General features: G+C 41.0%; 1 protein-coding gene across 1 annotated transcript in view; it reads right to left on the bottom strand.

Moving 5' to 3' along the window:
- Positions 1–441: 441 nt before the first annotated feature.
- LOC149464865 (ras-related protein Rap-1b-like) overlaps positions 442–16,490 on the bottom strand; it is an 87,164-nt gene continuing 71,115 nt past the window's right edge. The window contains exons 3-5 of the mRNA XM_089674208.1: positions 11,762–11,830; positions 7,057–7,113; positions 442–732 (exon numbers count right to left, since the gene is read on the bottom strand). Of these exons, the coding sequence (XP_089530334.1) occupies positions 457–732; positions 7,057–7,113; positions 11,762–11,830 (402 nt within the window). The 3' untranslated portion in view covers positions 442–456. The remainder of the gene's footprint in view (positions 733–7,056; positions 7,114–11,761; positions 11,831–16,490) is intronic.

Here is a 16,490-nt window from a genome sequence, read left to right as displayed (position 1 = left end):
TTGTCATTCAGTGCATGTGCTGCTAGTAATACAGAGTCATATCAGAGCTTATTGAGCCTCAAAGAGGGCAAATTGTTGGTGCCTGCTTAACTGGTGCCTCTGTGACTGAAGTTGTCAATTGCCGTGTGGCAAGGTACAGTATCAAAGGTTATGACGGCATATATGGTGCCGCAAAAGTAACTGCAGAGCTCAATCTCAGTCTTTGCAGTCATTTTTGCAGCAGATGTTTTGTTATTCCAGGTCACAATCGTGTGCAGTGTCCTTTTGTCAGTCATGTTAACTGCCCTTATGCTTATCAGACGACATTTTCCCAGAACGTGTATGCGCCATTATCATGCCATCAGTGTAAAATGCCTTATAGAGGACTCAGAACCGTAAGGGCTCCTTTACATTTGCAGTTTGGAAGATACTGTGGCCCACGGCTAATTATCAAATTTGTTAAGTGGCCCTCGCCCTTCAAAAGGTTAAGCACTCCTGCTTTACACTAACCTCAAGCCGAGGAAGAAAATATGTAACAGAAAGAGAGAAAGATGGACCAATATATAAAGAAAAAGAAAGACTTCCTCTGTAATGTTCCAAAAAGCTGCTTACATCATCAGTGTCTTTGACTCGTAGGATCTGTTCTCGAAGGTCCTGTAAATCATTAAATGTAGACTGTGCAGTTATGGAGTACACTAAAGCAAAGCCCTGTCCATTTTTCATATAAAGATCCCGCATCGCTGTGAATTGCTCCTGCATTAAAAGAAATACAAATGCTGGTCAATAAGGCGTTCATGGGCATAAAATAACACAAACTAAAATGTAGGTAGAGTATCTAAAGCCATTTGTTTAAAAACTCCATTTATTTCTTATTACCGGAGTATCGACAGACATTGAGATTTTACAGCGTTTATATCATGGCAATAAACAACCAAAAAAAAAAAAAAAGGAAATGTCTCATGTCAACCTCCTTGAGGGTAAATCCCATCACTGACAGTAACACAAAAGGGCCATAATGGCGGTTGGCGGTTTCATCTTTTACTTTTTATTGGTGTAGTTTAAAACTTTTACAAATACTTCTAATGTCTGTTGAGATATATTATATATGATAATTATAATTATTGTTGCTGAGACCACAGTTTGCTAGCAGATATGTAATGTAAATCTCCTCTATCCGAGAAATTAATTTTTCCCACAGCAACATGGTTCTCCAGAGAGGCTTGCATTTATTGGTTCCAAGCACAGAGCAGAGTCCACAAAGTATCTACAAATAATACAATGATCAGAGGCCTTCAACATACCTAATCCTGCTCTGATGATACAGCCAAAATACCCTATCCTAATATACAGCTTTTCCCCATTAACCAATCTGATTGGTTGGTTTTATGAGCATCTTTGATCTTATGTGGCAACTTTTACTCCCTTCCTGTCCATACCAATTTTCAGCTTTCAGCGCTGTCGCAATTTGAATGACAAATGTGTGGTCATGCAACACTGTACTCAAACAAAATATTTATCTTTTTTTTGAGACAGATAGAGCTTTCTTTTGGAGGTATTTAATCAACACTGGGTTTATTTTTTGCTAAACTAAAAAAAAAAAAAAAAAAAACCTGAAAATTTTGAGAAAAAAAGAAAGTTTTTTCTTAGTTTCTGTTATAAAAGTTTGTAAATAAGTAATTTTATAGGCGACACTGATGGGCATTGCCAGGCATCACTGGTTGATATGAGGCATTGATGTGCACTAGTAGGCACTGATATGTGGCATTGATGGGCACTGACAGGTGGCACTGATGGGGCTACACTGATCATCAGTGTAGATGTCCCCTCTGAGGAAAGCAGCTTACCGGCTCTCCTCTCCTCACGCACTGTCATCATGAGGAGAGGACTGCCGATAACCGCATTTCCTTGTTCACATGCGGTCAGCTGTGACTGGACACAGCTGATCACATGACAGAGCCTGTTTCATCAGCTCTTTACAGTGATCGGCGATCTGCTGTGTCCCGGGGACACAGCACACCACTGATTGCTGCGTGCCCCCGCGGCACGCATGCGCAGTTAGAGTCCTCCCAAAATGAGACAGCCGCCGCCGCCCGCCCGTCATTTCCTTATATAGTAAGCGGGAGGAGGTTAGTTAAAAAGTTAAATAGATATTCCTTGTCTTGTTTATGGCAAAACTGCAATCTTTTAACATTCTTGTACAAAGGTTGACAGGATACCCGCTTTGAAGTACACTATGAATATTTAAGACGCCTTAAACCTATTTACCATATACTTCTTGTATTGTTTAAGGAAAAATTGCATTTTTTACCTTTCTTGCATAGGTAACGACTCTACCTCTTTAAAAAGTCTATTTCTCATAAACAAGTGCATCACGAATATTTAAGACCCTTTCCAATCTATTTACCCAACACAGCAAAGGTAAGGCAATTGCCGCTTGCATAGTGAGGAGTCCTTATTCTATCCTTTTGATGTAAAAAATTACAGTTTGTCTGGTCAGCTATGTGTGTCAACTTCACATACACAAATGTATATACAGTACATTAGATACATTTTACTAATTTTATATAACTATGATACACACATTTTATATGTCTACATATTTCCCCACTTGGATTGGATCAAAACAGAACTTATCCGTAACCAAACTGCTCAGAATATGTAACACACACACTATCTTGCCAAAAGTAAAAGTATTGTGACTCCCCTCCAAATTATTGGATTCAGGTGTTCCAATCACCTCCATGGCCACAGGTGTATAAAATCAAGCACCTAGGCATGCAGACTGCTTCTACAAACATTTGTGAAAGAATGGGTCGCTCTCAGGAGCTCAGTGAATTCAAGCGTGGTACTGTGATAGGTTGCCAACTGTGCAATAAGTCCATCCATGAAATTTCCTTGCTACTAAATATTCCACAGTCAACTGTTAGTGGTATTATAACAAAGTGGAAGCAACTGGGAACAACAGCAAATCAGTCACGAAGTGGTAGGCCACATAAAATGACAGAGCGGGGTCAGCGCAACTGTCTGCAGAGTCAATAGCGAAAGACCCCCAAATTTCCTGTGGCCTTCAGATTACGACAACAGTGCGTACAGAGCTTCATGGAATAAGTTTCCATGGCCAAGCGTTTGCATCCAAGCCTTACATCACCAAGTGCAATGCAAAGCATTGGATGCAGAGGAGTAAAGCACGTTGCTACTGGACTCTAGAACAGTGGAGACGTGTTCTCTGGAGTGAGCAATCACAAGTCTCTGTCTGGCAATCCGTTGGACGTGTCTGGGTTTGGCGGTTGCCAGGAGAACGGTACTTGCCTGACTGCATTGTGCCAATTGTAAAGTTCAGTCGAGGGGGATTATGGTGTGGGGTTGTTTTTCAGGAGTTGCTCTTGACCCCTTAGTTCCAGTGAAGGGAACTCTTAAGGCGTCAGCATACCAAGACAATTTGGACAATTTCATGCTTCCAACTTTGTGGGAACAGTTTGGGGATGGCCCCTTCTTGTTCCAACATGACTATAGACTTTGCTTTGTGCACTGGTGCACAAAGACATGGATGAGCGAGGTTGGGGTGGAGGAACTTGACTGGCCTGCACAGAGTCCTGACCTCAACCCGATAGAACACCTTTGGGATGAATTAGAGCGTGACCTCACAAATACCCTTCTAGAAGAATGGGCAAACATTCTCATAGACACACTCCTAAACCTTGTGGACAGCCTTCCCCAGAAGAGTTGAAGCTGTTATAGCTGCAAAGGGTGGGCCAATTCAATACCGAACCCTACGGACCAAGACTGGGATGCCATTAACGTTCATGTGCATGTAAAGGCAGGCGTCTCAATACTTTTGCCAATATAGTGTGTGTGTCTATATATATATATATATATATATATATATATATATATATATATATATATATATACATATATATATATATACACACACACACACACACACACATATATACATACAAAGTATCTCACAGAAGTGAGTACACCCCTCACATTTTTGTAAATATTTTATTAAATCTTTTCACATGACAACACTGAAGAAATGACACTTTGCTACAATGTAAAGTAGTGGATGTACAGCTTGTATAACAGTGTAAATTTGCTGTCCCCTCAAAATAACACAACACACAGCCATTAATGTCTAAACCACTGCAACAAAAGTGAGTACACCCCTAAGTAAAAATGTCCAAACTGGGCCCAATTAGCCATTTTCCCTCCCCGGTGTCATGTGACTCGTTAGTGTTACAAGGTCTCAGGTGTGAATGGGGAGCAGGTGTGTTAAATTTGGTGTTATCGCTCTCACTCTCTCATACTGGTCACTGGAAGTTCAACATGGCATCTCATGGCAAAGAACTCTCTGAAGATCTGAGAAAAAAAATTGCTGTTCTACATAAAGTTGGCCTAGGCTATAAGGTTGCCAAGACCCTGAAACTGATCTGCAGCATGGTGGCCAAGACCATACAGCAGATTAACAGGACAGGTTCCACTCAGAACAGGCCTCGCCATGGTCGACCAAAGAAGATGAGTGCACGTGCTCAGCATCATATCCAGAGGTTGTCTTTGGGAAACAGACATATGAGTGCTGCCAGCATTGCTTCAGAGGTTGAAGGGGTGGGGGGTTAGCCTGTCAGTGCTCAGACCATACGCCGCATACTGCATCAAATTGGATGCCTCTTCTAAAGATGATGCACAAGAAAGCCCGCAAACAGTTTGCTGAAGACAAGCAGACTAAGGACATGGATTACTGGAACCATGTCCTGTGGTCTGACGACACCAAGATGCACTTATTTGGTTCAGATGGTATCAAGCGTGTGTGGCGGCAACCAGGTGAGGAGTACAAAGACAAGTGTGTCTTGCCTACAGTCAAGCATGGTGGTGGGAGTGTCATGGTCTGGGGCTGCATGAGTGCTGCCAGCACTGGGGAAATACAGTTCATTGAGGGAACCATGAATGCCAACATGTATAGTGACATACTGAAGCAGAGCATAATCCCATCCCTTAAGAGACTGGGCCGCAGGGCAGTATCCCAACATGGTAACGACCCCAAACTCATCTCCAAGACGACCACTGCCTTGCTAAAGAAGCTGAGGGTAAAGGTGATGAACTGGCCAAGCATGTCTCCAGACCTAAACCCTATTGAGCATCTGTGGGGCATCCTCAAAACGGAAGGTGAAGGAGCGCAAGGTCTCTAACATCCACCAGCTCCGTGATGTCAGCATGGATGAGTGGAAGAGGACTCCAGTGGCAACCTGTGAAGCTCTGGTGAACTTCAGGCCCAGGAGGGTTAAGGCAATGCTGGAAAATAATGGTGGCCATACAAAATATTGACACTTCGGGCCCAATTTGGACATTTTCACTTAGGGGTGTACTGCCATTTGTTGCCAGCGGTTTAGACATTAATGGCTGTGTGAGTTATTTTGAGGGGACAGCAAACTGACACTGTTATACAAGCTGTACACTCACTACTTTACATTGTAGCAAAGTGTCATTTCTTCAGTGTTGTTACATGAAAAGATAGAATAAAATATTTACAAAAATGTGAGGGGAGAGTGTGTGAGTGTGATAAAAAATTAAAGTGTTACTAAACCCATAACCCTGCATTCACTATATCTGGTCTCCCACAGTACACATGGAAATGCTATCATTTTTGGATCATGGAAATGCTATCATTTTAGTACATATAAACTGCTAAATACCTTTTCTTAGCAGCAGTATATAGCAGTCCTGTGACGTTTGAAGAGTTTTCATTCTACTCTATGAGGCTGCATTAACCCTCAGCGCTAATCACATGCACCATCCCAAAGAAGAAAAAAAAAAAAAACCTCTCTAGCCATACACACTAAACTGATCATGTGCAGAATGACTCCTATGGCTCTGTACTATCAGCAGATGGCTTGGGGACAGTAGAAGAAGATGAGGATCAGAGAAGACAGGATCAAACAGCCAAGATTAACCCCTTAGGGTCCACAGTGAGTTTAACAAGCATGCTTTACTGCATATACAGACTGATTTTACTGTTGCGGGTTTATTAACACTTTAACTAAAATAAAAAAAAAAAACACAGCTAACCGTTACCAATTTCGATAACACCTCCCCCACAACCACACTTCTGCGGTCATACCCTGAGCCTCTCCTTTCCTTCACATACTGTAAACTCTCAGAATGGCTCTCCTGCACACACTGGCCATTGTCATACCCCCACACACTCCTCTCATACATGCGGCCCACCGTCATACCCTTTACACTCCTGTCTTACACATGCTCAGCACTTCCTTTTTATTTATTTATTTTAAGGCTGAATTCCAGGTATGGATATTTTTGCAAAGTTACATTGGTCCAGTTTGGACCAATGTAAGTATGCATGTTCTATACCTGGCTGATCATCATGGAAGCGGAAAACTACTGTAGCAGACACCACTGTTTAGAAAAGGATGGATCCCATGAAGCTGCACATCTATGCACACCTGCTGGTATTGAAATGAATGGCAGTGTCAGCCTGGGCTCCGAGCAGGCCACACCACAAACGCGTTTCACTCTACCACTTGGAGCTTAGGCATGGGGATACCCAGGATTAAACTTCAATGGGTGGAATGAAATGTATGGAAGCCCAGGCAGAGACTGCCATTTATTTCAATTCCAGTGGGTTTGCATAGATGTGCAGCTTCATGGGATCCATCCTTTGCTTAACAGTAGTTTGGAACGGAGATGAGCTTCTTCCCTGCCCTGCACTCACAGGTGGTGGACACAGGATTGCTTTCCCTTGTAGCCTGAGCGGCACATATTTTCCCTTGTAGCCTGAGCGGCACATATTTTCCCTTGAAGCCTGAGCGGCACATATTTTCCATTATCGGTTAGCAGACACCACTATTGAGTGGCTGCCCTGCTGCTTAGGGAATACAGAAGGTCTCTTGCTTGGCATGTGTGCCAGAACAGTTTGCATTTCCTCAATGAATGCAATCCTCTCTGGCAGGATGAGGTAGAGGTTGTGACTTTGCCACCCTAAAGAAAAATAAAAACATGTTCCATAGTATAAACTCATACTGAGAACATCCAAAGTATGTATAAAATCAAACATACCGTTCCTGCAGTGTCTAATATTTCGAGCATACATTGCTGACCATCAACTTCAACTTGCTGTAAAGAAAAACAATGCATTATACCATAATTCAATCAAACTATAGAACAGATCTCTTCAGCTAAAAAATTAGTTTGACATATACTTTATAAGTCATAAAATGGCTGGCCCACAAAACCAGAGCAGGTTTTCTGGATCAGGCTAGCTAGCCATGCACAAGTGGATTTCTGAACTCATATCCAGGCAGCCACAGCTGTCTGAATATCTGAGCAGTGATTGCAACTGATAGGATGCAGTTAATGTTCAGCTGATAATTTTCCACCCTGTTCAGTTGATTTTCAAATCAACTTGTCAAGCCAGGTGATGACGACGGCTACCTATGGCTCAAATTTAAGCAGAAAGCAGGTGAAATTCAAGTGGCAAGTGGCTACTAACCACCACTGCAGAATATGCATGCAAATATACAGACGTATAAAGCCATAAATCGATTGGTTGTTGGTAGGTTAGCTTGGGGTATCCTACGCATTTCAAAGTTTTTTTTTCATTAGCTCCTTCCTCAGGGAAATCATACCACTCTGTAATATAAGGTTCTTATCATAGTCAACTATATCCACATTACAGCGAATAATATTTCAATGAAAAAACAAACATTGTTTTCAAATATATTATAAACACACACAAACAAAAGGAGATCCCTGTAAACAGGTGGGCACTTTTTGTGTGGTGATCGTACATATTGTCCCTTGTCAGTAACTGTAAACAACGATTCTTCCAAAAGGTGAAAAATTCATTTCAAAACATTTTTCTAACTGTAAAACTAAAGGAGTAGTGTATCTCATACAATGCAAGTGTGGATTCTTTTATGTAGGGAAAACACGTCAGTAATTCTGGAGACGCATGTATAAACATCTCTATAGCATGCAAATTGTGAATTTATACTTACTTCTAAGCAGACATGTGGCTAAAATCCACAAGTATAGAATGCCAAAAAGTCGTTTTTTCAGTTTTGGACAGAGTTCACATCCCGATAAGGGTGGGGATTGGAACAAGCGAGAGATGTGCTGGATTAGGCACTTAAATGCCATGATCCCACCAAGCTTAAGTCAATAAGAAAGCTTTAGACCCTTCTTAGAAGGCTTCAGCTCAGGGAAAACACGTTGAATGACTATTTTTGGAGATATTATTTCATTAATACCACGTGTCTACCTCAATTTATGATTTTGGTACACATTTCTTCAATGTATCTCAACCGTTTTTTCTTTTATTTTTTCCTTTACTAGCTACTTTTCTTCTTGGTGGTAAAAAACCCACTCTGAGAAATGACTTGAGAATAGATAGAACTGATTTCAATGCATGGGTTTCAGTATTTTGTACTTTGTTCAGTATTCATTATTTTTTATTTTATGATGTATCTTTTTTCTGTTTTTGATATGTAGTCCCTTCCTGTTCTAAAACCGAGGTGAGGTGGTAACACCGCCATGGCCCTACACACACGGCACAATAGGCCTCCTCCCCAACTGTGAGGGGAGGCAATTGCCGCGTTTGAAGGTTTGGGCAGCTCCTCAGTCTGTCCTCCTTTGTACCTGCTGGTTCTACAGCGAGTTTGCGGTTTGTTTGTGTCAGTGGCACATCTCTTGATGCCACTCCTGGCTTTCTGGAAACCCTGGTGGTGAAACCAGACATGACACGAGTGGATATCACGTCATGACGCCGGATGTGACGTCATTGTGCGGCGCGTCAGTGACGGCGCATGCGCCATGTGTGATGAACAACACAGGACCTGACTGGGCGCCATTTTCCTCTTTTATGAGCGACACATACAGGAGAACTTGCAGCTGATCTTTATAAGAGGAGATGGCTTCCATATCTAACAGATTTTGATATATGGAAGAAAAATCTTTTTTTGTATTATAATATATTTGAAAACAATTTGTTTGTTTTTTTCTTGAAATATTCTCCGTAATGTGGATATACTTGATTATAAGAAGAACCTTAAATTACAGAGTGGTATGATTTTCCTGAGGAAGGAGCTAATGAAAAAAATCTTTGAAACATGTACCCCAAGCAAACCTACCAACAACCAAGTACCAATGGATTGTGATAGTGTGGATATGTTTTGTACATGTAATAGCTGGGGATAGCACTGTATAGAGATTGTCAATATTTGTATAGTTTTGAAAATCAATCTTGTAACAAGGAGGCAAAAAAAATATGGATATGTGAAGCAATGTATACAAAAAAATGTTTTTAAAGTTTATTGATTTTTTTGTTGTCACAATGGTATGATTAAGAAAAGCTTGCTTTTAATAAATATATATTAGTTTTATGGTTGCCTTTAAAATCCCATAAAAGGGGTTTTCAATCAACCAGCCTGAATTATAAGCCTGAGTGACATTGACATATATTAGGCCAAAATTATTGTACAGTACAAATTCGACATTCATTGTTGTTACTTCACATATAGGAGTACTAAGGTTACAAAATAGAAAATAATTGTAGCAAAACCCTGCAAACTCTTTTTTTGTGATTAGCCAAATTCTTACTAGAGATGCAGGAAACTATGCCAATGGATATCCTAACTGTTCTTTTTCAATAAGTTTTTTGGGAGTTTCGAAATGTTACACAAAAATATTTCAAGATCAGGTGGCACATACGTCAGTTCAGAAATGTTGTGGGATGTGAAATTACAGTCATCTTAGGAGGTGAGCTAATGAGTTATAGTATTCTAAGAAAATATGAAAACATGTTATGCCATAATACAGACCTCGATGTATTCAGGCAATACATTAAGAGGACAGAGATGTGAAGAAAGGGGGGAAAGTGAAGAGAGCAGGAAGGCACCAACAAAGGAATATGAGGGTAAGGGCAAGCAGGAAGGGGGACGAACAAGGTGATGGGGTGATAGGTGGGGATGCCTGTAGCCCACCAAGGTGTCTCAGATGGAGTGTCACATTAAAAGTTGTAGCAAATGTTTATCAAAGGTAAGTGGAAAGAAATGCCTGTTTTGTCAAATTTGGTCATTCTGTCCAGCAGCTTTGCGATAATTTTTTTGTAAATTAATGTTTCTTTAAAGAATATGTAAACCCAACATGCCACATTCCTGATCTGCACCTGCTGTGTACCCGGAGGAAACTCATGCAGGTACAGGGAGAACATGCAAACTCCAGGCAGGTGGTCCCGTGGTTGGGATTCAAAGGGACAACTCTAGTACTGCTAGACGGAGTTGCTAACCACTTAGCCACTGTGTTGCCCTATACTCCCCCATCTACCTTGAATGTGTGGATGGGGAATCATGGCAGTTTATTTTGTTCAACTTGTTGGTTGAATGAAAAAAAAAAACAAAAAAAAAACCAAAAAACTGAATCATCATCTTATCCATTAATGTCACTGTAACATCTTCAAAGTTTATTATGTGTACTTTCCATATAAAAAGATGTCAAGGTCTTTCCCGTGTTTACTTGGCACAGTTAGGTCTTACATAAGCTTTCCTATGCCTAGATGATGTCCAGCAAAAGCTCATCATGCTTATATTGAGGATACTGAAAATGTCACTTGCAGTCAGCATGATGTGTAAGCACTATCCCTGTTTTCCAAAGCTGTAGGCTATGCATGTCCACTGCCCTACTCTGCAGGAAATGCTGACAGTTCTGTTTCCTGAGTCTATCTGTTCTATTCAGTTGAAATGAAACAATCAAGTACTACATAGGGAGATAAAACAAGCTAGCAGACTGTTCTGTGCAAAGTGGCCCTGAAAATAAAGTCATCTGCTGGATACACAGAGTTTTTCCAGAATCATTTTAATTACCTTGTGTAATAGTATCTACAAGTAGAAAAGGCTGCCACAAAACACTGAATTCCCCAAGCATAACTGCCCCGAGAATTCCACTGCTGTCAGGAGCCATTTCATAGGTCAGCAGCATCAGTTCAGAGCGGTGACATGTGAGAAATGCTTTTGAAAACAATACATTGCTAATATGCTCAGACATCCATCATTTCCTCCAAAGTATGTCACTCTTGAGTTGTCGTCTAGAATATATTAAAAGCTGGTGATAATACACAGACTTTGAGTGCTGATAAATGCTGTAAATATACTACTCATCTATATTTCAGCAACTGATGTCAAGGTCATAGGTGGTACTAGTCTGCAAAATCTGTGCAGTTAGGTCTCATGAACACAGGACAGTTTTTTTTGGCTGAAGAAAAAAAAGAAGCTTTAAAAATGTGTCTAAAGCTGCATTTTGCAAATGCGTTTAGGCGCATCAAGGAGTATCTGGGCATACATTCATTCCATTGGCCAGAATATAAATTCATTCTGGCCACTGGAATGAATGAATAAATGCTCAAAAAGTAAACACGAGTTACACTGCTTTTTTTTTGCAGCAAAATGCTCTTCAGAACGTGCTGGCAGGGTTTTTTTTTTCTGCCTTTAAACGCCTATGTGCGCAAGGACATATAGGCTAGTGTGGAGGGGCGTTTGGAGGCAGAAAAAAAAAAAAAAAAAAGGAGAAAAGCATCAAACGCTCTTAAAAGTGGCGGCTTTGATGCCCCGGTATGCACAAGGTCTTAAACAGCATTGAAAGGTTTACTTTTAATGAAGTTTTAATGCTGCAAATTCCCTAATTTTTAAGTAAGAATCTAAAGTGTGTTGTGGTCGGACACACATTTCCTGCAAAAGGAAACTTGTAGGACTATTTGAAAATGGCTCACCTTTCTGTATGAGTCTTCTATTGTGGGATCATACTTTTCAACAAAAATTCCTTGGACAAACTGGACAGTCTGGAGGAAAAATGGAGACACTTTTATTACAGTTTGTAAATGTGTTTCAAGCTTTACAAAACACTAAAAACTAGCCATGAAACTTGGCTGTGGCTTTAGTACCCATGACTACTACCTGACAATTTTCAAACATTTGTTTTTGACAGACAGTACAGAGGACCAATCATAACCAGTGCAAAGGAAAGCTCAACTATGGGTTTCTTTTTATGTATTCTTTATATACAATATAAATGTATCTCACTGGCAGGATATTTTCCAGACTACTGTGCTATGAATAGATTCGAAAAAATCAGTTTAAAGTGTCTTAAAAGAGCAGTATGGTGGTTTCCCCCCCCCCAAATTATACTTACCTACGTGAGAACTCAGTGATCACATGACCACTGATTGATGAGTTCTCACTGCCGCTGTGAGCAGTGGTGTATTTAGGTTTTGCGCTGCCCTAGGCAAAAAATAAAAAATTAGCGCCCCCCACAGAGAGACTGATATTGACCAAAAACACCCCTGCCTCCCACTACCACTGACCTCCCATACACCAGCCACTATCACCCCCCTCCAGCAAGAGAGATACTCACCTTAACAGCTCCGGACATCCCTGGGAACACCGTACACCGTCATGAAACCCGCACCCTCTCTTGGAATCCACCAGGTCCCCATTCCGCATGTGTCCCTTCTTCCATCGCTTCTTCCAAGGGGCAGTGCTGCCCCCCCTGAAAAATGCAGCCCTAGGCAAATACCTTGTTTGCCTTGTGGTAAATACACCCCTGGCTGTGAGCAGAGTCTGCTCTGCGCCCCCCTCCCGCGCTCACTGGAGCGCTGGGCTGTGGAGGGGGAAGGAGTGGCTGGCTCAAGCTCTCAGTGGCTAGCTGAGAGGCTGAGCCAGGTGCCACTCAAGACTCTGGGGTGAATCTTGACTTCAGCCTGCTGTCAGCTGAAAATGGGTCACAGGGGGGCAAAACGAACTGCACTCCTGTGATCCACAGGGGGAGGTACAGCCAAAAGAGTTTTGGCTATACTTCTCCTTTTAAGGTGTGACTACAAAGGTTATCTTCTTGATGCTCTGAAAACTGAAGAGATGACTTGGCAAGTTACAAAACTGCAACATTACAGAAGAAGTCTTTTTGAATGTAACTACTGCTAGATGATGAAACTTGAGCTAAATGTTTTGCTGGACACTGAAGAAATGGTTTTGAAATGAGACACTGCAGTCTTGTATGAATAATAAATGATCAGTCATTGCAAGAAGACACATTTTAACAGTGGTGAAACTTTCAAAATCAATGAAAGTGCACCTTGATTTAAAAAAAATAAAATAAAAAAAATGAAGAGTTTAAAAGAATGTCTTAGGGATTCCAAAATTTTGAACACTTGTGATATTAAGTGATTATTATTATATTATATAATAATATTAAGTCATGTGAAGTGGAATGCCTATAGTTATCACTAATTCTAAGCAACAGAAGGAAAATATCATTAGGGCCTGTTCACACCACAAAAAACAAAAACAAAAAAAAACCAAACAAACACACTCCGGATGAGTTTTTGCTTACAGTTCATACCACACTCCTTTCCGGTGCAGTTTGCTATGTTCCAGAAAAGTTCTGTGCAGAAATAATGCAGCATGTTCTATTTTTTTTTCTGCAAACACTGTGCATGCATTTTTGATGCAGAAAAAAACCCCCAAAAAACCACTGGACTGCATTTGGTATGAACTGGCCCTCAGGACTGGTTCACACCAGATGCAGTCCAGTGCGTTTTTTTCCATTGATTCCAATAGCCCTAGTTCACACCAGTGCAGTCAGTTTCCGATACAGAAAAAAAAAAGAAAATTAGGACATGCTGCATTTTGTTCTGCACACAACTATACTGGAAAACAGTAAAATGCTTTTTAAAAAGCGAAGTAATGGAGTGTGGTGTGAACTGTGAGCAAAAATGCATCCGGAAAGCATCTGGAGTACACTTTTGTGGTGTGAACTGGCCCTAAGGGATAAGTTCACCCTTAGGAACATGTCACCTCGTTACATGTAACACCCATTTTGTAACATGTTCCCACTCATGCAGCGGAGATCTGGGGCACACAGGAGGGCGCTTTCTGGGAGGATGTCATATGACGCCCTCCTAGAACTGGACAACCGCGCTGTAGCTGTCATTTGGCTATAATGTGGTTGCCAAGTGGTTAAATGCTCCTAAGGGGGAAAAAAAGTAAATGCACATTTTTTTACCTGCAAAAAATGTGCATTTATTTTTTTTAAAAGGTGAACATATCCTTTAACCACTTGCCCTCCAGAAGATTTACCCCCGTTGATGACCAGGCCATTTTTTGCTGTTCGGCACGGTACTATTTCAACTGGTAATTGCACGGATGTGCAATGCTGCACCCAAACAAAATTTGCAGTCATCCCAGAATGTGCTCTCCTGCACGCCCCCAGCAGCACGCAACCAGCAATCTCCATGATCACTGTGTCCTACAGACACAGCTGATCACGTGATGTGGTAAAAGGCTAATCACAATGGCCTTTTACCATGTGATCAGCTGTGTCCAATGACATTACCTTCTTGTCAGAGGGAATCTCAGGTCATTCTGACAAGATTTTGGCCCTTCCTGGCGGTATTGAACTTTGCCTACTTCTTACTACCTTCCTATCAGAGTGATGGACCAAAATAAATATGTGGGAACAGGACTTAGTAGAAAACTTCAACACTACCCAACACAGGCTTTGCTTGCATTTGCCTCTGAAGTTTGGGACGCTGCTACATATACGTGCTTCATGATTTTCAGAAATCTCTTCAGTAAACTTTAAAGTAAACCTTTACTTCAGCTCAGTAAGGATTTGCCACCTGCTAATAACTTGAATTAAAAAAATTCCAAGGAGTTCAAAAAGAAAGTCAATGGGTGCTTTACTGATTACAGCAAAGACTGTGTTGACCAAATGAAATTATGGAATGCCCTCTGGAAAAACATGCATACCTAAACATCTCCTTTTTCATGAAGAATCTCTACTCTGACCAAGAAGCCACAGAGATTAAATGGAAACAGACTGGTTTCTGAACAGGAAAAAAAACAGGGTTGGATAGAGGTTACAAGTTTGATAGAAGAGACATAAAAAAAAGATTCAAACTCCCCTTCTCAATACCATTCATATGATCAAGTGATCGCGGGCTGTAGAACTGCCCAGATCACGTTTGCTGAAAAACATTATACCAAGGTCATGGCTGCAGCTAAGGATGTTTTGAAATCCAGGATGTTTTAAGAAAGCCTTATTCAGGCCATAGACGGGTCGAAAATCGGCCGATTTTTCGGCCGAAAATAAAATCGGCCGATTTTCGGATCATTAGTGGGCGATTTGGTCGGCCGTTTTTCGGTATTTTGGCCGTTTTTGTTTTTCGGTAAAGTTGGAAAAAAATCGGCCGATTGGCCGATTTTCGCGGCAATTAGTGGGCAAATCGGCCGATTTTTTACCGATAAAAAATCTGCGCATGAGCAGTGACCTGCAAGAGGAAGACAAAAAGAAGAAAAAGAAGAAGAGGAAGAGGATGAAGAAGAGGATGAAGAAGAAGAAGAGGAAGAAGAGGATGAAGAAGAAGAAGAAGAAGAAGAAGAAGAAGAAGAAGAGGATGAAGAAGAAGAAGAAGAGGATGAGGATGAAGAAGAGGATGAAGAAGATGAGGATGAAGAAGAAGAGGAAGAAGAGGATGAGGATGAAGAAGAAGAAGAGGATGAGGATGAAGAAGAGGATGAAGAAGAAGAGGAGGAGGATGAAGAAGAAGAAGGAGGAGGATGAAGAAGAGGAAGAAGAAGAAGAGGATGAGGATGAAGAAGAAGAAGAAGAAGAAGAAGAAGATGAGGATGAAGAAAAAGAAGAAGATGAGGATGAAGAAGAAGAAGAAGATGATGAGGATGAAGAAGAAGAGGATGAGGATGAAGAAGAAGAAGATGAGGATGAAGAAGAAGAAGATGAGGATGAAGAAGAAGAAGAAGAAGAAGAAGAGGATGAGGATGAAGAAGAGGAAGAAGAAGAAGATGAGGATGAAGAAGAAGAGGAAGGAGAGGATGAGGATGATGATGAAGAAGAAGAGGATGATGAAGAAGAAGAGGATGAGGATGAGGAAGAAGAAGAGGATGAGGAAGAGGATGAGGATGAAGAAGAGGAAGAAGAAGAAGAGGAGGAGGATGATGAAGAGGATGAGGATGAAGAAAAAGAAGATGAGGGTGAAGAAGAAGATGAGGATGAAGAAGAAGAAGATGAGGATGATGAAGAAGAAGAGGATGAGGATGAAGAAGAAGAAGAAGTAGGATGAAAATAAGAAGAATTCCAGTCCAGCAAAAAGTGTCTCTGCAGAGAGCTCCGCTATTTCTGACAGTTCTCTGACAGTTCCTTGACATTTACAGCGGTTGAAACATTGTATCTATTTGTTTCCGAATAAAAACATCTGTATCCTAAATGGAAACAAATAGATACATTGTTGCAACTTCTATAAATGTCAAGGAACTGTCAGAGAACTGTCAAAGAAATAGCAGAGCTCTCTGCAGGGACACTTTTTGCCGGCTCTAGACGGGTAGAAAATCGGCCGATTTTTTTTTACCATTGATGGTAACGTCGGCCACTTGAACAACCGATTTTTCGTTTTTTAAAAGAAAAATCTGCAGTTTTTCTCCCCATCT

The sequence above is a fragment of the Staurois parvus genome, unplaced genomic scaffold (assembly GCF_062004578.1).
Source record: "Staurois parvus isolate SC_StPar_1 unplaced genomic scaffold, SC_StPar_1.0 ptg000147l, whole genome shotgun sequence".
In the NCBI taxonomy this organism is placed as follows: domain Eukaryota; kingdom Metazoa; phylum Chordata; class Amphibia; order Anura; family Ranidae; genus Staurois; species Staurois parvus.
This window is presented reverse-complemented; position numbering and strand designations above follow the sequence as displayed.